The 26,519-nt window shown below is 53.4% G+C and overlaps 1 protein-coding gene across 2 annotated transcripts in view; it reads right to left on the reverse strand.

Moving 5' to 3' along the window:
• STK11 (serine/threonine kinase 11) overlaps positions 1–23,070 on the reverse strand; it is a 32,438-nt gene extending 9,368 nt beyond the window's left edge. Inside the window, exons 1-8 of one of the 2 annotated variants that reach the window (XM_068996878.1) lie at positions 22,003–23,070; positions 21,514–21,890; positions 16,360–16,443; positions 13,040–13,129; positions 12,162–12,294; positions 11,554–11,690; positions 10,934–11,061; positions 3,730–3,787 (exon numbers count right to left, since the gene is read on the reverse strand). In XM_068996878.1, the coding sequence (XP_068852979.1) occupies positions 3,730–3,787; positions 10,934–11,061; positions 11,554–11,690; positions 12,162–12,294; positions 13,040–13,129; positions 16,360–16,443; positions 21,514–21,803 (920 nt within the window). In that variant the 5' untranslated portion in view covers positions 21,804–21,890; positions 22,003–23,070. Of the gene's footprint in view, positions 1–3,729; positions 3,788–10,933; positions 11,062–11,553; positions 11,691–12,161; positions 12,295–13,039; positions 13,130–16,359; positions 16,444–21,513 lie in introns of both variants that reach the window. The other variant, XM_068996877.1, reaches the window with a different exon arrangement.
• Between the last annotated feature and the right edge of the window lie 3,449 nt (positions 23,071–26,519).

Below are 26,519 nucleotides of genomic sequence, written 5' to 3' on the forward strand. Positions count from 1 at the left end.
GGGTAAAAGAAGGAAAGATCCCTCCCATGTGCTGCCAGAGGGCAGGAAGACTGAGCCAGGTGCCTCAGGAAGGAAGAGGAAACGCTTCTTTACGTCCTGCTGAGGGGAGATCACTGCCTGGCACAATGGAAAAGGGATGGGGAAAGCCCACAAGTGCACAGGTAGCAGCAGAGGCTCAGAGAAATCCCTCTCCCTTCCTCAAGTGCAGCTCAGGAGCATTGTCAGCCCTGGAGGTTGCAAAGGAGCCCTCAGCAGCACCGCACAGATTTCCAAGGGGTTTGGTACCCAGGTTTGAACAGCACAGCATCCCAGAGCATCTTAGAGCCATGCTCCAAACCCCACAGGTGCTGGGAAAGGCAGCACAGCAGCTCCAGGAGGGCAGGAGGAGACCCCAGCCCTTCAGGTTAATTTGCACCTCCACTAATAAAAGGTGGAAGTGCCTCCCCTCTCGTGCTATGAACTCCTGCAATCGGATCTGTGCCTGAACAAATTAAGTGTGACACTTGTGGAGAGGGAAGGGAAGATGGTTGCCTTGGAAACAAGGGACAGAGGTAGAATTCTGCATCCACTTCATCACTTAAAGTGCTGCAGCAGGTCAGTGAATTAGTAACAAAATGCAGTGTGTGAGCAGGAAGCCCTTCAGCAAAAGCACGGGGCAGAGGGGAGGTGGTGGATAATCCACAGGGAGCAGGTTGGAACTCCCTGGCTCTTGGCAGCTTTTCCTCCCTGCCCTACCATCCCCATCCCAGGAGCATCAAATATTCACAGAGTTGAGCTATGAGCACTGGTTTTCCACTGAACATCATCCCACTCGGCCCCTTCCAGGGAAAGCAGGTTTCCAGGCTCTTCCACTGCTATTCAGGGGTCGGCTTCTGGCAGTTCCTAAGCTCTGAGATGACAGGCTGGGAGAAGTTTAACTCATTTCCACTTCCAACTCCAGGTCTGCTCTGCACGGACTGGCTTGAGCAGAGCAGCATTTTGCTTTGTCCCGCTCCAGTAAAAGTGCAGAGACAAGAGTTTGATGCAGTTCAGCTGCAGGAGTGAGGAGGGGGGAAGGCAGCTGGCAGGGATGAAACTCAGCAGACTCTTCCTCCAGCATTCCTCTGCTGCTGCAGGGGGAAAAGCATTTGGAATAGCTGACAGGAATAATGGGAGGAATGGCTGGATTATCATTGCTGGGCTGCCTGGATGCCTTCCCTGCCTCCTGCAGCTCTGCTCCCTATGGAGCAGCACTCTCCAGTGCCCCTGGGCCACTGATTTTATCCCTGATCCCACTGCAAGGGCCTTCACACTTTATGGAAGGTGAAGTGGGGAAGGATGGATCCTGAGCCCGAGCTCTGTGGCTGCAGGACACCCGATTCCCTTGGGATCACCTTTCCCACAGGGCAGAGGAACACAGCCCCTTCCAACCATCCTGACACGAGCCTGGCCCAGCAGCTCCAGTACAAAACCCCTGCCCGGGGCCCAGGGGCTGCTCCTGCTGATTTCAGAGCACTTTGATGATCCTGACTGTCCATATGAGTGAGTCCCTGGGAGCAGCAGCTCAAAGACATAAAAGGAGACTTCCAGCAGCACGGAAAGGCACGGGGTGATTCTGGTTTGAGCCGGGATCCATCCCAGCAGGGCAGCCTGGGGAAGTCGCTTGATGTTTCTCTGGTTTAGTTCCTGTCCTTAGCACATGCTTTTAAGGGGAGGAGTGTAGAGAAACCCACAGTCATTAATGATTTACTCCCGCCAACACGTGAAATCTAAGGATTCTAGAAATCCAACCTCTCCTTACCAAAATGCATTCCCAAACCCCTCTCCCAATACCCAAATGGCTGCCTGCTGTCCTGACTGCTGTGCTCCATTTACCAAAAAAAAAACAAAACAGGGTCAGGTTAAGCATCAGGGCTAAGCTTCTATTTAAAGAAAAGGCAGGAGAAGCAAGCTCTGGATTCTTTAGCACAAAAAGAAGCTGGACAGACACATCCGAGGCCCAGGCCGCAAGCTCTGCTGTGCTTGATGTAATTACTAGATGCCACAGCAGGAGGAAGGAGGCAATTACTAATAGGGGAGAAAAGCCTGTTAAGAAGCACTGGCTAAGCTCACACAAAACTAATAAGAGCCTAAGCCTTGGAAATGCTTCTGGGTTTGCAGGTAGAGCCTTTCCTCAGCCCCTCTCGGTGCTGTGGGATGAAAAGTCTCGGCACAGCAGCCGAGGAGCTCCATGGCTGCCCCATGCCGGAGGCGTGCTCCAGTTTCTCCAGCTTTCTAACTACAGGAAGGGTCTCTGGAGACCCCTCTGTGCTTCCAGCTGGGCAAAGCTGACACAAAAACTCACTGCCACGTGGGAGGAGGGCAAAATGGAGTATCTGGAGTTGGGGAACCAGCTCAATCACCCGGCAGTGACCCAGGAGGGCCCAGGGCAGTGCCTGAGCTCAGGGGTGGCCACTGTAGCCACAGGAAGGGAAGTGCTTTTAGTGCTTTTCTCAACACCTACTGATGACTCCATAGACAATTCCTGCTTCTTTCCAGTGCTTCCTGACAAAGCATGGCAAGCTGATCCCCTCTGGTTGTGGCCACTGGTACTGGGAGGCACCTGCAGGGAAAGGCAGCCTCGAATGGAAGATGCCTGCTCCTGGAGCCCCTGAAACAACCCAGGCATGGGGCTTGGCTACTACAAAAGAGTCGTCCTGACAATTAATTAATTGCCTGGGCAGCTCCAGAAACCCTGCCCCCTCAGCCCTGCTTGCACCCTGGTTGCTGCAATCTCTGTTGGAGCTGGTCCCAGTCGCTCCCTGTGGAGCCCCACTGCACCTCAGGCCTCTCAGGTTCTGGCTGTGGCTCCTTGGGCACCTCCCAGGGACCATCACCTGCCAGCACATGGCTTTTCCAAAGACACAAGAGGAAAGCAGTGCTGTTCCTGCAGCATGGAGTGGGCTCGGCACCACCCTGGATCACATCCTTGCTTTTACAAGGCTCCTAAAAGGATCTGGGCAGGCTCACAGGCCGAGCAGCTGCAGTCCAGAGCAGCTCTGCCTGTCCTCAGAAGCACTTCCCATTCCAAGAGGAGATAAGCTAATGCAGCCTCCGCAGTGAAGCAGCCTCATGATGCTTTTTGTTCTTGTACTTTTATCCGCCCAGGAAATCTCTGCTCGGAGCCAGCATGTTCAAACAGATCCTTAAAAAAACCCCTCAGTGATAACGGGGCATTTCCCCCCCTGACTATGGCACGGAAAATGGGGGAGGATATGGGGGAGGGAGGACTGTGATATAAAAGAGAAAGAAAGAAAAAAAAAAATTTCCTATTGTCCTGGAATGCTTTTCCACATACTGACTCCATATGGAGCAAATAGCAGGGGATATTTCTGTCCCCAGACTGGCCAGAACTAACATACGTTACTGAACAGTCCTACTTCAACAACACAGCCTTCAGGACCTCCTGTTCTGCTCCATTAGTACTTGCTGGCCTCTGGAAAAAATTATCCAGAACCCTTAATTATCCAGAAGCAGGCACGCCACGAACAGACTTCCAACATATTCCTTATTTACTGGTTAGCAATTCCAGTGCTTTACCGGATGCTCTAATAGGAGGAAAAAAGCCAAATGGAGCTTGCCAGAGCCCCAGCAGAGCTGGAGGAAGGAGATCTAGTGACTTCCATGTGTCTGCTGTCAAAAGGAAACGGGAGGTGAGAGCAGGAGCACAGGTACAGGAGAAGCAGGAAGAGAAGGACTGGTAACACTCACTTGTGCTGCCTTATCTGCTGTATTGAGAACCTCTTGGCTGGGTCGTACTCAAGCATCCCTGAAAAGAAGGAAAAAAGTCCAGGTGTGATCACAGACACTCTCAGCTGAGTCAAAGCCAGGAAGCACAGAGCTCTGCCCTTCCCTCCCTCTCCCTCCCCAGCAGCCATGCTGTGTCCAGTCCTGGCAGCTCCAGGCAGGATTTGCTCCATTGGCCACAGGAAACTCAGCATAAAATCCCAATCCCACTGCTGACCTGATCCAGTCTGTTCCTCAGCTTCCCACCTGCAAAGCAGGTACAGCCCTGCCCTCCCTCCCAGAGCAGGGACTGAGGCTTGTCCAGCCCTCAATCACAGCTCCAAGAGTCTCCAGGCAAAGAACATCAAGACTTTGCATTTTAGAGATAATTCCATTGAACCTCCTCCATGGAAGAGCCAAAGCCTCAGGCACAGCATATGTCCAGTTGCTCAGCGTCCCAGATACTCTGGTCTAGTGGAATTCTATTCTGAGGTGCAGCCAGGGAGAGCCAACAAAAAAATCGTCCTGCTGCCCATCCCTGTGCCCTGGCCAGGACTCGGATTTCTGGGATCATCTGCTGAAGTAGCTGGGGTGGGTGGTGAGCAGAGTGGGCAGAGGAAAAGCAGCTCATCCCTATTCTCTCTGGGAGAGAGGGAGGTGGATTCCTTAAACAGCCTCCTGGGATGCCCACTCTGCTCCACTGCCTTTCAGAAGCTTCACAGCTCAAGAGAAGGGAAGAAGCAAATTTTGCCTTATCCTTCAGAAATGAGCCCATGGAACCCTGGGAGTCTCATCCAGCAGCGTCCAAGATATTCTCCAATGAAGGTTCCAGGAATATATTCACCTAATGAACATTAACAAAGCCTCATGGCTGAACACTACAAGGAGTTTTGCTTTTACTGGATGATCCCCTGTTGCTCCTGAAGCGCCTGCACTGTCAAGTCTTGCACAGGTTTCATGAAGAGTGAGGGTTTGGAGATGGGTGGGAACAGTAGGAGCCCATCTCCAGCAACCACAAAAGTCTGGGAAGCAGCACTCACTGTCAAACAGGAATTCAGAAAGTCAGGGCAGGAGCAAATGGTGCAGAGTGCTGGGGAGAGCCAGGACAAGGACACATTGAGAACACAGGGGTGGGACATACATCTGGGTGGACACTTGGGAAAGGAGGGCTGGAAAGACACATCCTAGCTCAAGCAGGAAGCTGCAAGGGCCTTGCAGGTGAGATCCTGCAATCCAAAGGTCACAGAAGAGATAAATCAGCACACCACATGTGATAACAAAAGCTGCTCCAGAACATCTTCGTGTCAGTCCGTTCGTATCACATCAGATCAGGATATGGGCAAAGAGCAGGGATAGGACAGTACAGCAGGGAAGGACTGAAGTTATTTTCCCCCCAGAACCCAAAATATCCTTTACCCTGGCAATTTGGGAAGGGTTATCCATGCTGGTGACAGCATTAAGAGCTTTATGGCAGATGGGATCACTACTGACCTATATGACATCACAGGAATTAGGTTAAAGCAATCCAGGAAGAGCTCTCCAGGTCACAGGTCAGGTGCATCCCAGGCCCCTGGCTCAGGAACTCAGGGCACTGGAGTCCTCAGAGCCCAATTCCTCAGAGTTTTGGATTGGACTGGGTTTTGAAGGTCTCTGAGGATGGAAACTCTACAACCCTCCCCATTGCAACCTGTTCCGAGCATAACCCTGGCAGCAAAGGAGTTTTCTCACATTCAGATGGAATTTCTCCTCACCTTACAGAAAAAGAAATAAGTTCAGAGGGGAAAAAAAAAAATCCCACACCTAATTAAAGAACCTATTAATAAGATGATCAGACAGTTTCACAGCTGAGCTGCCCAAATTGAGTTGGCTTTTTTTTTTTAAGAAATAGGGCTGCAAAGAGCTATCACATGAAGTTTAGGGGACAAGAACAAGTTGGGTTCTCTTATTAATGCTGTCAGAAACAGGAAAGTCAGGACACCACCCACTCCCCCCACTGATTTATTTAAAAACCACACTTCAAGGTGTTTTTGAAATTTAAGGCATTTACCAGATGAAACCAGTACAAGCAGGAGAGGAAGTTTAAGGTAAATGATTAAAAGAGGCCCAAGAGCAGTAGTCACAAACAGCCACGGCACAGGGAACTGTTGCTCTCAAGCCATTAAAAAGGCAGAAGGAAAATAATCGAGCGAAAGGAATTTTTAGTTCAATGAAAAATGACCGCATTTGGGGCAACGTTTGGAAGAAAACGGAAAGTGTCCTCACTGAAAATGTACATTCATACATTCAGCTCTGAGTCACTTGTGGCAGCTCCGTGGCTCAAGTCCTGCACTGAAGAGAGTCTTCAGCAAGACAAAACATCATGTTCTATTCACCAGGCAAGTCATCCCAGAGCGTCTGCCCGCAGGAGCCGCTGCTCGCGGCCATTTAGGGTAAAGACTTCCCTGGAGTTTATCTGCGAGCAGGGATGGGACAGGCTGTGCCAGAGAATGCTTTGGGAGGCCTAACTCCAACCTCTGCTCCCCAGTATTCCCAGAGGATTCACTGTGCCCATACAGGGGTGTCACAGAATCACCGAGTCCGACCTGTGGCTGATCCCCAACTCAGAGCAGAGCACTGAGTGTCACATCCGGGTGTTCCTTGGAGACCTCCAGGGATGGGGTCTCCAAACCTCCCTGGGCAGCCCCTTGCAGTGCCTGACAACCCTTTCCATGAGGAAATTATTCCTAAAATATAAAGACCTCTCATTGAGGATGTATCAGATATTAAATTGATAAGAACAGCCACCACACAGTCGTGCCCAGACAGGGGTATCCTGTCCTCTGCAGCACATCAACAGTTTCAAAACCCTTTCAAATCACATCAAATGACAACCCAGAAACTGGAGATCATGGATCTGCCCTGAGCTCCTGACAGCCCTCAGCCCACACACTCAGTGATCCTGGACAGGCACAGAGCTGTGTCCCAGGGCAGAACTCCCGGAGTTCAGAACACAGGACAGTCACAAGTGTGGGACTGGAAAGGCAGGAAGAAATCCAACAGCAAGGTTAATGAACTCAACCTGGATTCTACTTCAGTCTCCAACTTGGATTAACATTTAACAACCACTGTAAAAGCAGTGTGAGGCCAATCTGCAAACGAGGCAGGACCTTCTCCCTCTCCCTGCACTCAGCCGGGTGTTCCGGCCACAAACTCCCTCTGCAGGCAAATCCCGAGCCTGTGATCCAGGACAGCCCTCTGGATGGGCACAGACAGCCCTGGGGACCCCCTGCCACAGCAGAACTAAAGCATCCCACTGTCACCAGGACACATCCTCTCACTGTCCCAAGGAAAGGTCATGGAAGTGAGAAAACAAACTGCTGAGGATCCAACCACCAAGTCCCAGGTCGCAGGGCCTGGAAATCAATTCAGATGCTGATTAATGCAGAGCTGCAGCCTCAGAGCTTCCTCTTCCAGTAAAAGTCTATTAGACCAGGAGGAGGAAAGCTGACCTTGTGCATTTTTCTGGTCCAGAAGCAAAGTGCACAGGAGTTGATAAGCCACAGGCAGATGCTGCCAGAAGAACCTTAAGGCTATTTATAAACTCTTCCACTCTGACACATCTCTCCTGACTGCACACACAAAACAGCACCAGCCCTTCTTCTTTCCATCCCTGAAGAATATAAATAAAGCTTCATCCCTGATTAGGGAGACAAAAAGAGGAGCAGCATCCCAACTAATCTGGAGGATATACTGTCATGCGAGTCTCTTTACAAGCCAAATACCACTGAAGCTGTAAGTCCTCTAAACTCTGCTCTTCTGGAAAAGTGGAACAAAGATAAAAACAAGCTTAAGGGGAAGAAAAAGTAGATGCACTACAAAAGTAGTCAACAGAAGAACAAAAAAACCTTACAAAGTGTTTGTGCTTGCTTCACAGCCCTGCTGTGGGGCCTGTGGTCAGCACAGCCCTGGCAGACAGAGGAAATGAGCACTTTGCTGCACTGAATTCTGCCTCACTCAAACCCAGACCAGGCACTCACAGCCCTGTGAGGGCTTTTAGAGCCTTTCAAAGCAACACAAAGATGAGACAAAACCGCCAGAGCGACAGAGCTGAGCTGGGGGTGTCTGTGCTGCTCACACAGACACAGCCATTGACAGTATCTGATCCACAGGCGATGGATTCAGCTCCAGCCCACTGCAGGGGGAGCGGGCACCGACCAGGAAATGCAGATGTTCTGGAGGAAAAGCAGGAACTAAATAAAGCATCCAGGTTTGTCACCATAGCTACGTGGTACCACTGCTGCACAGCTCAGCCCTGGGCCTCAGCAGATGCTGGGGAGCTGCTCAGGCCTCCAGAGTGGGCAGAGCCCACCCCAAAATTCATCTACCTTGGGGCCACGGGGCAATCTGACCACTGGAAAATGTGTGTCACACCAAGCAAGGGGACTATCAGAAGGTTTTGCCAGATTTTACAATGTAGCAGCTTGTACACAACAAGATGAGGGGTGGGAGACTGTGCTCAGGTGGGAGAGAGGACAGGAAGAAGGATCCTTAGGGCTTCCCACCGCCCTGAAAGGGGTGCAGCCACCTCCTCCCAGACAAGCTCCTCTCCCCACCAAACCCACTCAACTCCCACCTCTATGGTGCACAAGCACAGAAAGGATGCAGACAGACTGACAGCAGTGAGGATGCAAGAGGAGACTCAGGCTGTAAGAGATGGACAAAGGGCACCAGAGTCAAGGCTCATCCATGTCAAATCAGGCAGAGGGAAGAGCAGGAAATTCCGGCTCCAGATCTCACGCAGGGGTGGGAAGAGAACTAGGAGGGGAGTTACTGTGCTAATGAAGCACAAGATTTTAAGCTGTCAATATCCTCAGCACAAGAAAAGAGGAAATTGCCACGCTCCTTTTCCCTGGGGGAAGCACTAAGTGCAGCTGCGAAGCTGATCACAAACCTCCAAGGAGTTCTGCTGGATGCTTTAGGAGAGCTGCTGCTGGACCACCAGGATTGCGGGATTTGCTCCATTTGGGCAATTCCCAGCTCATTAAAAGGCCACGTTTGGAGTCAGCAGTCACAGGCCAAACGCCACACGGAGCTCAGGCCACTGTTCCCTGGGGCTGGCAGGTACAACGTGAAGCACATCAGGCCACGAGCAGCTGCCGTGTTGGGCTCAGTGGAGCAGCCGGATCCCGGCTGTGCCGAGCGCCATTGGAAGCGCTGCCTTATGTAACGCCTTCAGAAAGCTGCTAAAGCTGGCTAATGCTTTTGGAAACACATGGAAATAACTGATTTCATCATTGGCATGGGGCCAGGGAAGCTAAAATAGCCTCCAAGGGGGGCTGTGGGGGTCTGGCAGCTCCTTGATGCTGAGGGGCCGGGGGAGCCCCGGCGGCGGCAGCGGAAGAGCTCGGACTGACAGCACCACCTGCCGCCGGCACGGCCGGCACCGAGCCAGGAGCTGGGGCCCTGCACCGAGCCTGGAGCTGTGTCCCTGCACTGAGCCTGGAGCTGTGTCCCTGCACCGAGCCCATGTCCCTTCACCGAGCCAGGAGCTGGGGCCCTGCACCGAGCCAGGAGCTGGGGCCCTGCACCGAGCCTGGAGCTGTGTCCCTGCACTGAGCCTGGAGCTGTGTCCCTGCACCGAGCCCATGTCCCTTCACCGAGCCAGGAGCTGTGTCCCTGCACCGAGCCTGGAGCTGTGTCCCTGCACCGAGCCTGGAGCTGTGTCCCTGCACCGAGCCTGGAGCTGTGTCCCTGCACTGAGCCTGGAGCTGTGTCCCTGCACCGAGCCTGGAGCTGTGTCCCTGCACCGAGCCTGGAGCTGTGTCCCTGCACTGAGCCTGGAGCTGTGTCCCTGCACCGAGCCCGTGTCCCTGCACCGAGCCCATGTCCCTGCACCGAGCCCGTGTCCCTGCACTGAGCCCGTGTCCCTGCACCGAGCCCATGTCCCTGCACCGAGCCCGTGTCCCTGCACCGAGCCCTGAGCTGTGTCCCTGCACCGAGCCCTGAGCTGTGTCCCTGCACCGAGCCCATGTCCCTTCACCGAGCCAGGAGCTGTGTCCCTGCACCAAGCCCATGTCCCTGCACTGAGCCTGGAGCTGAGTCCCTGCACCGAGCCCGGAGCCAGAGCCCTGCACTGAGCCTGGAGCCATGTCCCCACACCAGAAATCCTGTGATTCTGTGTCCCAACACTGAGCCAGGAAGCCCTGTCCCCACATCGAGCCCGTGTTCCTGCACCAAGCCAGGAGTTGTGTCCCTGCACCAGGAGCCTGGATCCTGCAGAGGTGACACACTGCCAGCAGGGAGGCACTCAATGCCCCCCAGCCCCTCACTGACCCCACAAAGCACAAGGACCAGGAAAACCAATGTGAAACAAGACAAACATCCCGCATTTGGGGGCTGATTCCTCACAAAGAGCTGAAGAGAAAGAAGAGGATAAGCCTGTGCTGAGGGCTGGGGAGCACGGCTGCACCCGGCTGTTCTGCTGCCAAGGAGGCACTGGGAATGCTGGTGAGGCTCTCCCAAGGGCTGGAATCACATCCCAGCTCCTGCCAAAGGGGCTCACCAGGAACAGCACAGCTGCTGCCCTGCCTGGCCACTCAGCTTCCACAGGTAGAGACTGTTCAGCACTAAACGTCAAACTGCTGCAGTAAGTGATGGGAATGAAAAAAACCAAAACTTTCTCTCCAGGAAGTGCCACTCATGCTCCTATCCCAGCCCTGCTCCAATATCCTGCAGGTATGGATCTGGGGGGAAGGAGACAAATGGGACTGAGACAAGTAAGTCCAGAGCAGAGGTTGATGAGGAGGGACAGGAGACCCCGAGGATTCAGTGTGTTACATTAGGGAAAGCCTGGACACAGCATCTGAGTGCTCTCACTGTCCAAACCTGCATCAATGCTACAATGCCATTTTGAATTTAACCTCTTGTGGGCTTTGTCTTTAGATGTAAAAGCTTCTCAGAGCACAAGAAACAATGCAAGGACCAACTCTATAAAGTAGTGGCTGTGAGCTGTGCAGGGGTTAGTGAATCTCAGGAAAATACCAGTGCTGAAGATCTGCCAGAGTCTTGTAAGGCTGTAAGTATAACCTCCCTGTCTAACAGGATCCCATATCCCCACAGGACACTTAGAAGGAAGCTCTGGCACTGTGAAAGCTGAGCAGTCGTTTCATCTATAAATGTTACCCTTTTAGAACCAGGTGGGAAGACTCACCTCTCAATAAGTCTGAGAGTGGAGGACCACAATCCTCTGGAATTGTGTAGTCGCCTTTCCCGATGTTTTCAAATAATTTATAGATATTATCCCCTTCAAAAGGGTACAGACCCGTTGTGATGTTGTATCTGTGGAGGCAGAAGGAGAAGTGGGATGAGAGGCAGCACACAGGTACTCAGTTCTTACCTGACTACATAAGCCAAAAGCAGCCAAGAGGAAACCAAAAGAGGAATATTTGGCAGTATGTGGAAAGCCTCTTTAAGCTTAGCCTGCCTTCATCACAGCTTTTCATTCACAGGGGTCAAAACCACCAGGACATCTCCCTGACAGTCTGGGACAGCAAAAACTTAAATACTGGAGATACTTGTGGTTTCTGTTACTGCCCTGGCTGTGCCTCTGGGTGCTAAGCAACAGCTGCAGAGTCACTCATGGAGAGCAAAGATCCCCTTGTGCAGAATTACAGGTACTTTGGGGAGCATAAACCCACCCACAGGAGCGAGCAGCATCCCCCTCTCTGCTCCCCCCACCACACAAGAGCAGTGATGGCAGACCTGGGCCAGGTCTGAGCTATTTGGGGGCATCATTAGTTACTAAGTTTCTGGGGGCTCCTGAGCACTCACAGCGTCACCCCTGCAGACCAGATGTCAACTTTAAAGCCTGAAAAGGTGTCAAGGCCATTGGCAATTTCTGGGGGCTGGAATGCTGGCGACCCTTGGCTCGTCCTGCACGTGTCGTCCTCCGCAAACGGATGCAACGCCTGCAGCAGGAGAGACCAAACAGTGTCAGGCTTCCAAGGAAAACAAACTGTGCCTGTTGGAAAAGTTCCACCTGGGAAACAAAAGAGGAAAACTCCTCTACTGAACGTGTACAGCTGATGAGATCCTGTCACCACAGCAGCCACACGCCACAGCGACAAGTCTTGCACCTCTCCTACCTAAGACAGTCTCCACATAAAAAGAAGGATAAGGTTATGTAGCTTTATCCCCATTTCCCCCCACTTCTGGGCTTGTCCAAGATTGACATCTTCCTTCTCTGTCCTTCCTGAGTGGAGGTTTCATGCTGTTATCAAAAGAAGTGCTTTGCCAATTGCAATAAATATTCAGAGTCACTCAGAGCTCTCTGCAAGTGCAACAGAACAAAAGCCTAAATGCACAATAAATCAATGACACCACAGAGGTGACCTCAATCTAGAATGCCCCATTCTGACTTTGCTGTGCTTCTCACATACCTCTGCTACGCCTAAATCGGATATTTTTAGTGTCCCATTGGTTGTTAGCAGGAGGTTCCCCGGTTTTATATCCTTGTGGACAATCCCTTGGCTGTGCAAGTATTCTAAGCCATCTATAAGCTGACAAAAGTACCTGCAGAGAGAGGCAGAGGGGAAAAAAATCAAACACTTTTAGCCAGCAGAAAGGAGCATTTTGCTGTGGTCAGAGACTCTGGGCCATCACCGTAACCCAGACGCAGCCTGGCAGTTGTACAGGCAAGTGTTTCATCTCATAATACCCAGAAATAATACTAACGTATTGGGCTGTCTGTAATCTCAGAGACCCCTTAAAGTGAAAATATGACCATAAAATTATGTAGTTGCCACAGATTTTCTGCTCTGCCCCGATTTGATCCTTTTGATCCATTTGACAATGTTTCTGTATCTATTCCCAGAATTCGCAGGTTTCTTTCCTTGCAGAGTGAAAGGGGCTCCAGTTTATCCCAGCTAACTACCCCAGCTACCAGATGATGCTGCATATTGCCAATCCCTAATCCATCCCAAGGCCTTTAAAGTCTTTTCTGATGCTGAACTGTGGCTTGACCTCCATTTAGGCAGGAGATTCCCCCCTCACACCCTTTGGCACGGCAGGAGCACAGGGACTGGGGGGGCTGTTGGGCAGCTCAGGAAGTAAAACAAAAGTAACAGAAAAATCAATAGAAAGATGGTTTTCCTCCCAGAATCTAAGGGCAATCCCTGCTGCCACTTTTCACTTTTTTGCACGGGTGTAAAATATGAAATTATTGCACAAAGCCAGGTTTGCTTTCAAACGCAGCCTGAGCAGAGCAGAACGTGCTCTCCACTCGAGAGAACACAGTGATGAGAGGAACAGAACTTACCCGTGAGCCTGAAACACTGGAAACCTCTTCTCTGGGACACTGTCCAGCATTTCCTGCATCCCACACACACAGTACTCCATCACCATATACGTGAAGGCAGAGTTAAGGAAGCTCCAGGGTTAACACTCCTCAGTGTTAAACACTCCTCAGATGGGCAGCAGCCCCATCCCAGAGGGAATGGCTGCACTCCCCAGGTACTGAGGGACATTCCTCCAGCTCCCACAGGACAGAAAAGCACCTACAGGAAAATCCTTCTGCCAAATGAGCAGCTGCAGCTCTGTGACCAGACCTGGAACAGGATGGGAATTCCACAGAAAACAAGCTGGGGATCTCACAGGCATGACAAAGAACAGGGAAACACCCTGAAGTGGGCACAGAAAGTTGGGTTCCCTGGCAGAAGAGCTGTAGCACATTCCCCCAGTGCCCTGGGTGTTCTGCACCTGATGTGACAGCGAGCTCCCACCACCTTCCCCAAAGTTGGTTATTCCTCATTCCCTGTCCCAAACAACCCAGTTGTGTGCTCAATGGAACAGCTGCTGCTTACCCCCAGCCCCACAGGAGTGTTCCAGTAGCAGGAGACAGGATCCCTGGAGAGCTGGGAAGCTTTTTTGAAAACCACATGGATAAAAACAGTTACAACAGAATGCCAAGAGCTGGTGGCACTTTGCAGCATTTGTTCCCTTGCAACACATTCCAGTTTTTATCTCTGTAAGCTTTAATGTTGAGGCCAAAAAAATGGGAACCAGACTGCCTGATGCTGTAATTGCCTGTTTCCTCCTCTCTCTGGGCTTTTGAAGACAAAGCATGGCTTGGAGTGCCCTGGGAGAACAGACCCTGGGACATCCAGGAGTGTCCTGACAGAGCAGAGGCTGCCAGGGCTCCCCAAAAACCCTGAACACTCCTTTGGTTACTAATTATTCCTGGCAGGTGCCTTCTTAACCTAAGCCCAAAAAAAGTTACTTTTGCTCCAGGAAGCCACCTGAGGCAGGAGAGGCAGAATGGAGACTCCTGCCCTGTGTGGGATCTGGGTTGAAGACTGTCCTTCCCCTTTCCAGCATGTTCCATCTAGCAGCTCCAAACACTGAAAACTCATTAAATTCCTGCTCCATTCCCACGAGCTGCTCTTCAGAGAGACCCTAAAATACTCTAAATATACCCAAAAAGAGATTTTTTGATGGGCACAAAGACACTCAGTAAATCAATAAAAGCAAGAACAGAAGAAAGAGCTCCCAAAATTAATTTCTACCCTTTCTTACTCTGGAAGAAATCTGTGAACTACTCATATCACAGTGATGTGGAGACATCAACTCTCCCACTGTCAGGAGAATAAGTGACAGCAAATAATCCAGACCAGCTCCTGGGGAGCAAACAGGCTCAAGGACAGCCTGGCTGGGTGTCATTAATGGCCAGGCTGCTCCTCAGCCCTCCCTGGTCACTGATCCACTTCAGGTTGATCAATCAGATTAGAGAACAGACTTCCAGGCTGGAGCAGATCTATTACAGGTGCCCCAAGCTCTCAGTTCTCCCCCTCAAGGGGTTCTGCTCCCACACTCAGCTGTACACACTGGTAACGGGATCCCTGGGATGCTGCTCATGGAACTGGGCTCATTTTCTGCCTGGATGAGCTCTCCATTCACCACCAGCTCTGCACTCCTGCCACAGCAGGCCAGCAAAGAGCCCTTAAATACTAAAAGTCGTTGATCTTTTTAATCCAGTCACCACAGCTTTCCCTTTCCCACAGAAAATCACTGAAGGCTTTGATTAGGTGAGTTGCTCAAACACTGTCTTAACCTGAAGGGAGCCTACAAGAAAGATGGAGAGGGATTTTTTACAAGAGCATGGAGTGACAGGACAAGGGGGAATTGCTTCACACTGACAGAGAGGGGCGTTAGATGGGATATTAGGAAGAAAATCTTCCCTGTGAGGGTGGGGAGGCCCTGGCACAGGGTGCCCAGAGAAGCTGTGGCTGCCCCATCCCTGGAAGTGCCCAAGGTCAGGCTGGACAGGGCTTGGAGCACCCTGGGATAGTGGAAGGTGTCCCTGCCCATGGCAGGAGGTGGAATGGGATGGGCTTTAATGTCTTTCCAAAGCCATTCTGTGACTCTGTGACAAACAGCTCAAGCCTGCAGTGCACTTCCACCAGCAACAGAACACTCAGGTGGGAACAGAATCCCTCTTTCCGCAGCCCAAATTTCCAATCCCACAATGCTTGGTCTGGAAATGAGGATTTCTTTTTATCACCAAGAAGGAAGTTGACATCCCTCCCCTAAACCTCAACTCTGCTTTCACCTGGCAATCCTTCCTGCAAGGAACCAACACAGCCCTGTGTACCACTAAGGGCCCTGCCCCCAGGGCAGCCTCAGGGAGACAGTCCCTTTTCCGCTGGATCCGTTCCCAAACCTGTTCCCCATGTGGCTGCTCAAGGTCTGCTCTGTCACAGCCCAGGACATACAGCACAGGAGCTGGGGAAGGGTTTGAACAAGATCAGGGATGAATTCCTGCTCCCAGTTCCAGCAAAATTCTCCCAGTTATTGCCAGAATCAGTACAAGGAGGAACAAACTTCGTGAGAGTGCAGGAGCAGATAAAGATAAAAATAACAAAATCAACTCATCCTTGCAAGGGAAAAACACTGAAAACCAACTCTGTGGACCAGCACTGCTCAGAAAGTCCAGCGAGGAGCATCCGTGGAGAGATCCCATCTCCCAGTGATGGTTTCAGGTTGTCATCACCTGGTACAGACACACGATGTCTCTCTTGGGCTCCTTTTCCCCACACTGCCTCCTCCCTTCTCCCTAATTAAACGGGATCTCTCTATCAGTAATTGACTCGCAGTCCCCCCCCTCTGTCGAGGCCACTGCACAAGCAGAAGTTGTCACACTGCTTTATCCTAATGATCTGCTGGCAGAGTGTTTGATCTAATTAACGCACACAATTAAATTACTCCTTTTCTGGAGTACTGTAATAAGAAGACAGTAGTTAGAAAACACTGTCAAAAATAAAAGCACCCATTTATAATACTGTGCTACAAGGGACCAGCTCCAGCAACTTCCACTCTGGTTGAAGGCAAAGTGCTCTCAGTGTGGCAGAGTCACAGAAAATCCAGCAAAGGGAGGATAAAATTGCCTTGATCAGTGTCTGTGTGAATTTGTGTTTGTGTGGAAAGTCTCCCAGGCGGGCAGGATGGTTAATAGCAGTGAAAGCAATTTAGTTGCAAAAATTTAAGCTTAAGAAACATCCAAAAGGGCCTTCCCAAAAGCAGAACTACAGCAGGGAACAGTGGGAATTCAAACCTGATCAACAGCCCTGTGCAAAAGGATATATTTTCTGCTTCTCCTCGTTGTACAACACATCTACCAGCTGGATGACGTTTTTGTGCCGTAATCGCCGCAGGAGCTGGATTTCCCTGCAGGAAGAGACAAGGAAAAAGTTATGTTTAAAAAGCTTATTCCCAACTCCATTTCTTCCAAAATTTCACCCAGACTTAACTTGACTGGACAGCTCAGAGACCTGAACTGAATCCTGTGTTTGTGGGGAATAAATAACGTAAAACAGTGAGGAGCCATCTTCCCTTGGCTCGGGGAACAGCCCCTTGAATGTCACTTTCTGTTCTGATCTTTGTCTCCAGGGATTTTGTACCTGCCCCAAATCACAGTTTAGTCTCTTTTGCATTAAACTCAGCCTGCAAAATCCCACTGGATGCCAGCTGTAGAGAAACAGGCAGAGCAGGACAGTCAGGTCAGGGTGGTTGTGTTGGTGCCTGGCAGTGCAGGTCCTGCTTTTCACTTTGTTCTGCTGCTGCTCCATCCTGGGCTGTGCTGAGCTCCCAAATTCTCCTTCCCAACTCCCTTCCTGAGCCATTTGGCGAGTGCTTTAGGCAGCGTGGTCACACTTCATCAGCTCAGCCTCTGGGAAGCAGCACTACAAGGAATTCTGAGCACAGCTTGGGAAGTGAGAGCCCCTGCCCAAAGCCAGCTCAGAGCCCCTCATGGGCACAATCAGCAGCTCCAGTAAGGAGCTGGGGCCAGCACAAAGGCTGAGCAAAGGCTTCTCCGATGCAGGAGTGCAAGGAGAATCCCTACTGATCTTTTAAGGATGCCTGAGCAGTGTGAATTATTTCACTACCAAAGTTTAGGCCAGAGACTCCTCCTTTCTCAGCTCTGGATTTAGAAGAAGCCATCAAGAACTGAGCAGAGACCCGGGATACCACGGCAAAGCTCCCAAGTGTTCTGTGGACATGGCAGACAGGTCTAATTATAGGAATGACCAAAGGGCTGAAGTGGATTAAATTAGCACAGGAACTGCAGCCAGTGTCAGTGTGGGGCTGAGGAGATCCTGCAGCATGGAGGGAGAGGGCCAAGGGCTCCAACCAGGGCTGCCAGAAGGGAGCAAAGACACACAAACACAACTGCTTTTAATGTTGGGAACACATTTAAAATCCTGCTCCCAACAGCTCATTCCCTGTAATACAGCTTGGAAGCACAAGCACTAATTCCTCCCACCTTCAACAGACCAATAAATATCTCACATTTCTGTAACAATTTCCCCCCCCAGGAGGACTTTGTGAACCAATCCAAAATGCCGGGGCAGTGCCCCCACCCCTGGGGCAGAGGCCAAGCAGCCCTTTTCCCAGAGGAAAGATTACTTCTATTTTTAGCCCCTCTTTTGCTCTGGAATGCCTGAGGAGCAGGGACAGCCAGCCCAGTCACCTCTGATCCCGTTTTGCTTTGCAAACCCCTCGAGTAGGGGAACACAGGCCTCACCTCCTTAGAATGGGCCTAAATTTGATTTTTTTTCTTCCAAAATTAACACCAAAACCCCATCCCAGCCCACTGCAAGTGTGCGACCAGACAGAGTGCCCGAGGGCAAGGCCTGCTTCCAAGTACAACCCCCTTGGAGGAAGACAAGGAGTGAAAAGACCTTCTAACTCGAGCTGTCAGCTCCATTAAGCTCATCCTGGTGGATTAAGACTTATCCCCTGCAAGGTACCTGCTCTGGCAAATAACAGGGGGTGTTGTTGCTCAGAACTGTAAATAGCAAAGCTGCCTCCTTGTTCCATGTGCCACACCATTTTGGAAGATGCCAAAGGCAGCCTGGAAAGCAGACGTTCCTTCCTGGACATCTCCGCCATGAGATCCAGTGTTCTTCACTACAGCTTGTTCCCAGTCATTCCTGCCTAAACAAAACCCAGCAACACAGCCAAAGGATTCAATCCCTTCCTTCGGTTCACAAGGCTCTTCCCACAACATCCTGAAAGCTTAGGAAGTGCAGTTCCAGCTCTGGGACCGTGTGAGCCCAAGGGCTGCAAGCGCCAGGAAGATCTCGGTGTCGCTTTTTCTCTTTCCTAGTCCCAAGGGTCCATCCACATTCTGCTCCTGCAGGGATGTCTGGCATTCCAAGCTCTATATCCATCACAACCTGTGATTACAGCTCCCAGCCTTTCACCTCTCAACCCAAGCAAACATCCAGCTCAGCAGAGGAAGTCCTTGAGCCATGCGGCTCCATAGGGAATGCGTGTCCGGGGAGGAGGGATCAGCCTGTTCCCACCTGAGCCCACACCTCCGGGGCTTCCAGCAAGTCCTTCCCCAGCAGAGATGTCCCTGTTTGGAAGTTCCAGTTTGGGACATGCAGATCCCAGGAACAAACTGTCACAGCGCAGCCCCACGACCCAAGTTAACCCTCCGAGGAATTCCAAGGAGCACAAATTCCAACCTGAGCAATTGCCGAGGTGGTAAGTACAGCACAGGACACTTGGGATCCCACAGAGCCCCAAACACTTAATTAACGTGTGAGGCTATTAGCACACGGCGTTATTAAACCTCTGCTGCTGCAGCCACAGGCTGCCAGGTTTTCCTGCCTCTTTTTGGCAATCCCACTAAACTCCTTTTTTAGCAGGGATGAGTTCCAGCAGCATCTGCCTGACTGAGCCACCTCCACCTGCTCCACAGAGAATTAAGATTCTCCTGATGGATTTAAGGAAACTCTGTCTTACAAGTTTAAGGCCTCAACATCTTCTCCAGGACTCAAGAGAACCCTTCAGGGCTCATTTTCCTGGGCCAGAAGTGGAGTATTTTGGGGTAGAGAAAAATCATTCAATTTGATCGAAGTACCAAACACATTTTAGTTGTAATTTCTGGGTTTCCAGAACACCAGGAGACAGGGCTGGGGCAGGGGTGAGGCTGTGGCCTGGGATATCAGCAACGAGTGACCCAAGGATGGCATTAACATCCTATTTCCAGGCCCCACATGCCCAGGTGCCCAAGGCCCAGCTCAGACCTGTATGATCCTCCGCAGCTCATTACTGCACTCTCATTACTCCCCTGTGCGTTAGTGCTCATGGAATCACCCGAGGGCCACAGTCTAGGAACTGTTTTCCAGGGAATTCCTTGGATGACATGCTATCAGCACAGCTGAAGCAGCACTGAGGTGCCCTGTGAGGGGGCAGAGGCACGAGCCCACCACAGTAACTCAATCACCTCTGCCCAACAACCCAAGCCTCACGTGCAGCTTTTCCCTGGGTGTAGGAAACACTGGAAACCACTTCAGTGATCAGATTCCAAGAGAGAAAGCAGAACCTGACAGTGTGATCCAGCCCACAACCTGATTTCCTGCAGTTCTGTGACACAGGAGCAGTTTCTGGACATAAACTCCTCAAAGCTGCTCTGACACAGCTGCCCAAAGTGAGATTCCAGTGCAGTCTGGCCATGTTGACGTTAAAACACTGATGTCAGTGTCCTGTCCAGCACCACCTGGAGACCCCATAGAACTTTGTTCCTCCCACACTGACCACTCAAACACCTGGGTTTGGTCACATATCTCCACACTCAGAGCAGACACAGCTTTCACTCCCTGTCGCAGCAGTGCTGAAGAGTTCTGATAAGCTCAGAGTGCTACGGGCCCAGGGGACCACAAAATACAACAGTTTGCCTTAAAATTCCACAGTGAAGCAACAGATAAAGCACATGGATAGGTGGGCAGAAAGGAAAGGATGAGGGGACAGAAATAGGAACTTGAACTAAAGTAAACCCTGGGTACAAGACAAGACCTAAAATCTGCCTCAGTGTTTTGGAGCAGGAGGGGCTGAGCCAGGAAATGTCCACAGAAAACCTATCTTAATAACTCCCTTAATGACCCATCTGATACTCTCAGCCCCACTCTGGGCACGAATAAAACTTCCACAGAGTTCACCCCAGGACACAGGAGCATTCCCATGGCTCTGAGAGGAGGGAACTCTCCTGATGTGGGCAAGCTCTTTTTATCTAATTTACATTAAAGGTTTCCCTAAGGAGGAAACTATCTAAGGAGGAAACGTTCCCCAGTGGCGGCTCTGGATGTGCCCATGGAGGGACCCAGGGACGGGGCACCCAACCTCTACCAGAAAAACAAGAAACATTTTATTACACATTAACCAAGTTTGCTGGATCCTGAACCTGAGCCAGGAAGGGAGAGACAGGGAGGTCCCAGCCTTGGGATGTGACTGTTCCGTGGCCAAGGCTGTCAAGAAAGGTTGGAAGGCAAAGTGAGAAAGCTCCCTGACAGCAGTGCTGGGACAGGATGTGAAATATCCCACAGCTAAACTGGGAAATCAAACTGAGGGACAGACACGGGACTCTGCAGGTCAGGGCTCACCACAAGAGTCTCTTCGACCTCTCAGAGTTCTCCCTCCCAGCCCAGATAAACCCTCATGGGTTGTTTGGGCTGCAGAGGCTCCTGCATGGCTGATAAGCAGCTCCTGGCAGGGCTGGGACACAGCTGCTGCGAGGTCCTGGGAAGGGAAAGCTCCCACACCAGCCCCACAGATCCAGCCCCACATCTGGCTTCTCCTGGGGTTCACTTCCATGAGGTCCTTGTGCCCTGAGTAACCAGGTATGTCAGAGGCACAGACAGACGACAACCCTTGGCCCCATTTTACAGCCACAGAAATCAGCTGGGAGAGCCTTGAGTTACCTCCCAAGCACCTCAGAAATGAAGCAAAGGAAAAAACCCGAAAACTTCCTGTGCCCATTGGGTGCCCCCTGTACATTGGATTCCATCCCAGGTACCTTCCACACGGGTGGAAGTAGGAACTGCCACCCCAGAGAGCTCCAGGGCCTTTGGAACACACCTGGGCAGGAACAGGAATAACCCTGACTCTGACGACCTGGGTGCATTTGTGTCCCCCCACCTTTCCCAGCCAGCAGCACCTGGGGAAGGTGAGACCTTAAAGAGGGATTGCTTTAGGAAACACCATTTTATCCATTAAACAACACCAAAGTGGTGTATTCCAGACTGTCCCAGCCTCGGGAACCTGTCCCTTCCCTGTGCCCAGCCTCACCCGGAGCACTGGCGGCTGTTCAGAGGTAAGAGATTCCTAAATGCCTGTGGATTAGGAAGAACTTCCACAGCAGAGCCACGCTGTCAGCTAAAACAACACAGGAGCTCAGCTGGAAAACAAGGACCAAGTTCACCCCCTCAGCTCCCAGAACTCTTTACTCACTTTTTCACATTGGCCTCCCCGTTGGGGATCCGGCGCAGCTTCTTCTTCTTCAGGATCTTCACAGCTCTCCTGCACAGGGTCTCTGAGTCCAGCATCTCCTTGACTTTGCCGTAGGAGCCCTCTCCCAGCAGGTCTCCCATGAGGTACTTGCCGATGAGCTTGGCCCGTTTGCGCCGGGGCTGGTAAATGACCTCGGTGGAGTCGATGCGGTGGATGAATGTGTCCATCCCCACCGACATCAGCTCGCTCTCCGCAAACATTCCCAGCTGCTGGGGCTCCTGCAGATCCATCCTGGATTAAGTTCCTTAACCTGTTTTTTTCCTTAAGCGCTCAGGGCTTTAATCCTGTTCGTTAGTTTCCAACGCTCCCTTTTACTCCTTCTCGGAAAAAAAATATCCAGAAGATTGTACAAACATGAATAATAAAAAAAAAAAAAAAAACCACCAACCAAAAAAAGAAGGAAAAAAAAAAAAAAAAAGAAAACCAAACCTAAGAGCTGCTTCCAGGTCAGTTGGATGCCAAAAGATCCCGGCCTGGCTCCAGAATGTCTTTGAAAAAGAACATAAATCTGTGACGGGACACACTCAGTTTGGGACCCGCTTTGCTTCCGACCCGGTCCCGGCTGCCGGGGGCTCTTCCCAGTCAACTGGCCTTGACTGGGCCCAGTTTGATCCTGCAGTGTTAGGTCATCTCCGGGCCGTCAGGCCACCCCGTGGAACCAGAGTAGCTCCCAGTCCCTCTCGTGACTTTCCATCCCTAGGAGCTCATGATTCCCAGCCGGGGTGGGAAGGTGTGCTCCCGCCGCCCTCCCGGGAGCACGGGGCGGAGGGGAGGGGTTCAGCCGTTGGGGAGCTGGAACCAAGTTTCCTTGAAGGAGTTTTCCGAAACAATTCTCGCGTCTTCGCTTTCGCCTACAAAAGTTTGAGGCCTTCGGTGCCTACCGAGAGCTCCCGGGGGCATCCTTCATCCACCGGGATTCCGCCTGGCACATGATGTGTCACCACCTCTGCTCCGGGTGTCAGCGGTGCAGGAAAACACAACCCACCCCGGCCCCGCTGACCCCGGGGGGGGGTCAGGGGGACTCTCTGCCCGGTGCCCCAACACCCGGGTCCTCCCGGGGGGGTCGGGGGGACCTTCTGCCCGGTGCCCGGCCCCTCACCGAGTGGGGACAGGGGATGCCCACCTGGCCCAGGCGGTCCCTTCCCGCACCTCCCACAGGTGTCACCGGGGCAGGGAGGACACAGCGGGGGAGCACGGAGGGCTGACAGGGGACAGGGCGCTTTTAGTGCGACAAAATCAGCGCCGGAGCCGGAACGGGACGGACTCCCAGCGGGGGGGTTCGGTGACCTCCGGGCCCTTCCCGGCCCGGGCCGGGTCCTTCCCCGCAGGCAGCTTCGGCCGCTCCCGCCGGCCAGAACGGTGAACTAGGGGAGGGGGGTGGGCGGCCGAGTCCCCCCTCCCCGCCGCCGGGCGGGGGAACCGGGCCGGGCCCCGGCGCCGCGCTCCGCCCCGCCGCACCGCCACCTCCCGCGTACCCCCGAGCTAAAGGGCCGCCCCTCGGCCGCTGCCCCCCGGCGTTGTCCCGGCCCCGGTCCCGCTCCCTGTCCCGGTCGCACCGCCCCGTTACCGCCCGCCCCGCCGCGCGCGCGCCGCCGCCGCCGCTGCCGCCATCTTGTCCCCGCCCGCCCCCGCCGTTCCGTCCCCCCCCCACTCCGCGCCTCGCGCCGCCCCGGCGCGCTCTCCCATTGGCCGCGCTGCCGGCCCCGGCCCCGAGCGCTCGAGCGCTGATTGGCCGCGGCAGTACCACGTCGGGTTCCGGTTGGTTCGTTACGAGCAACCCGCCCACCCACTCCGGCCGGGGGCAGTGCAATATGATAGGTTAACTGAGCTGTCAGTTGTCTTCAGAGGCGGGGTTTGAGGTGAAATGCAGATGTGATAGGTCGTAGGATATGTCCGTCTCCAGGGAGGGCGGGGCTTGCGGCGGTAACGCGCTTCGATAGGCTGCGAGAGCTGTCCGTCACCGCTCGGAGGCGGGGCGGTGGAGGTGAAGGGCGAAGGGCAAAGGGCACGCGGGTGTCATGGAGACGAGGCCCGGCCCGGAGCCGGCCCTGCCCCGCCGCCCTCGCGGTCCGTCCGCCGTGCTTGGGCCGCGCTACAGCAGCTTCGGGGTTGGGGCGAACCCGCTCCCCCCCCGCGGTGTCCTCCAGTCCGCGCGGTTCCCCTCGGCTCCGGCTGCGCCTCATCCCCTCCTGCCCAGCGTGGCCGTGTAAGTCCAGCCAAGCAGCTGCGAGGGCATGGCCAAAATAACGGGGGCATCCCCAACATAACGGCGCCCGGCTCCTGCACCCCAGGCAGACCCCGGTACAGCCCGAGGGAACGGGCTCCTCTCGGTGCCACCTGCCCCTCACGGAGACCTGCGGGGATCCTCCGCTGGCTCGTACGGGCTGGGCTGCACAACGCTGCTCCCCCCGCAGCAGGGGCGTTACGAGGCTCTCCTCCCGGTTTCACCGGACACCGGAGCCCCCTGCCCAGCCCGGGAGGCTGTGGTACAACAGCTCCAGCCTGTGACGTGGGAGCTCCCGCCGGGAGCACCGGGAACCGGTGCTGGCACATCGGGTTTGTGCAGTGCCAGCTCAGGGGAACCACGATGCCCCTGCAGCCGCCTCCAGCCCCGCTGTGCCAGAGGGTCGAAGCCTTGGGCAAAGGGACGGAGCCAGACTCAGTTGGGATTGCAACGTGGAGCACCAGCTCCGAAAGCTGAGCAGTTATTTTGCGGCAGGGCAGGACAAATCCACAAGTTCTGCCTTTCCACGAGAGCTGCTGGCACTGTGTGGATCCCAAAGCACAGGTGGGAGAGTCCTGAGCCCGTTTTCTGGGGGCCTGAGCAGGGTCAGAGCTCCCTGGGTCCCCAAAGCATCAGAGCACAGCGACGCTCCAGGGCTGGTTTGTTCAAGGAATTTGAGCCTGTGAAGGGTCGGGAGGAGGTTCCAAGGGCTCTGAAGAGGGGGTGTAGAGGAGGGGGCTGCCCTGCCAAGCCCTCCACTCCTGCTAGCACCGCCTTTCCCTCCCTCAATGGCTTCTGTCATGACAGCGCCTGGCTGGTGATTTACTCCGGTCTTGGCACCGAGTCCAAAGTGCTGGAACGCATCCCCCAAATTCTGGTAAGTGCTGTGCATCCCCTTCCCGAGGTGTTCCCAGCAGTGGGAGGGCAGGATCGGCTGGAGGAGCTCCTGGCACTCCACACTCTGCTGCCTGTCCTGTTCCCTCTCCCACCAGGGTGGCAGGACAACAATCCCCCCCAAAGGTAAAATCCTGCTCGACCCTCCAGGAATGGGCCACTGGAGCGGGGCAAGCCAAGGACTCACATGGGGTGTCCCCAGGAACTCCCAAGCACCCCAGCCCTGTCCCCCATGGGGGCTGTGGGTGCATCAGGCAAAGCCAGAGGCTCTTGGGCTTTCCCGAGTGTGTGCACCAGCATCATCCCCTCCAGTGGGGAGAGCACAAGCTGGGGGAACCGGCTGAGACCTGCCAAGCTCGAAGCACATGGGGCACTGCAGGAGCACAGCCCCCGCTGTCCCCTCACCCTCCACAGCCCCTCAACCTGGCTGAGGGAACACAGAAGGGTCTATCCGGACATGGGATGGTTTTGTGGGACCCTGGCGCCCCAGCCAGGTCCCAGCCCTGGTCCCAGCCCCAGCCCAGCACTGCCAGGACCCTGCACGGGGCAGGGTCTGTCCCCTGGCTGCCTCTTCCCGCAGCTCTGGGGGCAGAGGGCCAGCTGGCGGCAGGGCTCTGCACCTCTCACCCCACGGAAAGTCAGGGGATTTCCAGGCTCTGGGAAAAAAACAGGAACTGGCAGTGGGCGACTGCAGCCAGGCGCACCCCGATGTGGAGCTGCTCTGCAGCGAAGCCCACGGGACCAGGGCCCCAAAACTCCCATCTTTGTCCCCATTTCCTGAGGCTGAGTGTCTCGCAGGGACCAGCTGCCTGGGAAGGACTATTCCTGGAGAAGCCAGGCTGTTTTCCAGGGACACTGCTCCTGTATGGAGACAAACAGACAAGGACACAACTCAGCCACATCCCCATGGCTCCCACCAGTGCAGGCACAGGGCAGCCCCAGTGCTCCCAGACCAGCATCACTTCTGCTTCATCCCTTTCTTGGGCTTTCCTGTGTGAGTTGGGATGCGGGCTGGGATGGGAAGGAGATCCTGGTAAGACAAATCCAGGTTTGGTGATTCTGGGAGGAGGCTGGTTCAGCGCTGGATGGATCCCTGTGTGTTCTCCCACTTTATTTATTTATTTGTATTTGTGTAACACCAAATAAAGAGCTGGGGGGCAGGATTTAAAAGAAGGATCCATGTAAGAAGGATATGTTGCAAGGTGTGACAGGATTATCTTGATTAATTACTGTGTGCAAATGAATGAAGCCTGGGAGTGGCAGGATTACGAGGGAGAGAAAGGGACTGAGCCCCACACAGCTGTCTCAGACCTTCCTGGTTCCCCCTTTGCCTCTGGCAGGAACCCAGTATTCCCAAGGACCCATTGTTAATGTGGTTCCCATTTGCCAGCACTTCCCTTCTTGGGAATAAATCAGTTCCCTCCTGCTGCTGCTGTCCTGGTGTAAAAACAGACCCATCTGGGAGGCTTTTGTGTGACCCCTCGGGATTTTGTTCCTACCCTGGGACTGCAAAGATGGCATGAATCCAGTGCAAGCAAGGGGAAATTAAAAATATTAAAAGGCCCGGTGTGGGAAAAATGGGTGAGGAGCCCGGAGTGGTCATTCTCCAGCCCTGTGATCATTTAATTCCTACAGCAGGACTCGCGGCATGGCAGTGGGCAGAATCCTTGGAAGCTGCTCAGGGTTTGAGTGTTTCCAGCTCTCCTGGGTTCTCTGCGGGTTGAGCTGCTGCCCTGGTCCTGCAGGGAGGCAAAGTGAGAATTTCCTTTCCTTCTGCGAGGAAAAGGACTGGACAGACTCCGCTCGGCCTGCAGCTGTGCGTAACCAA

Source organism: Aphelocoma coerulescens, chromosome 28, assembly GCF_041296385.1.
Source record: "Aphelocoma coerulescens isolate FSJ_1873_10779 chromosome 28, UR_Acoe_1.0, whole genome shotgun sequence".
In the NCBI taxonomy this organism is placed as follows: Eukaryota; Metazoa; Chordata; class Aves; order Passeriformes; family Corvidae; genus Aphelocoma; species Aphelocoma coerulescens.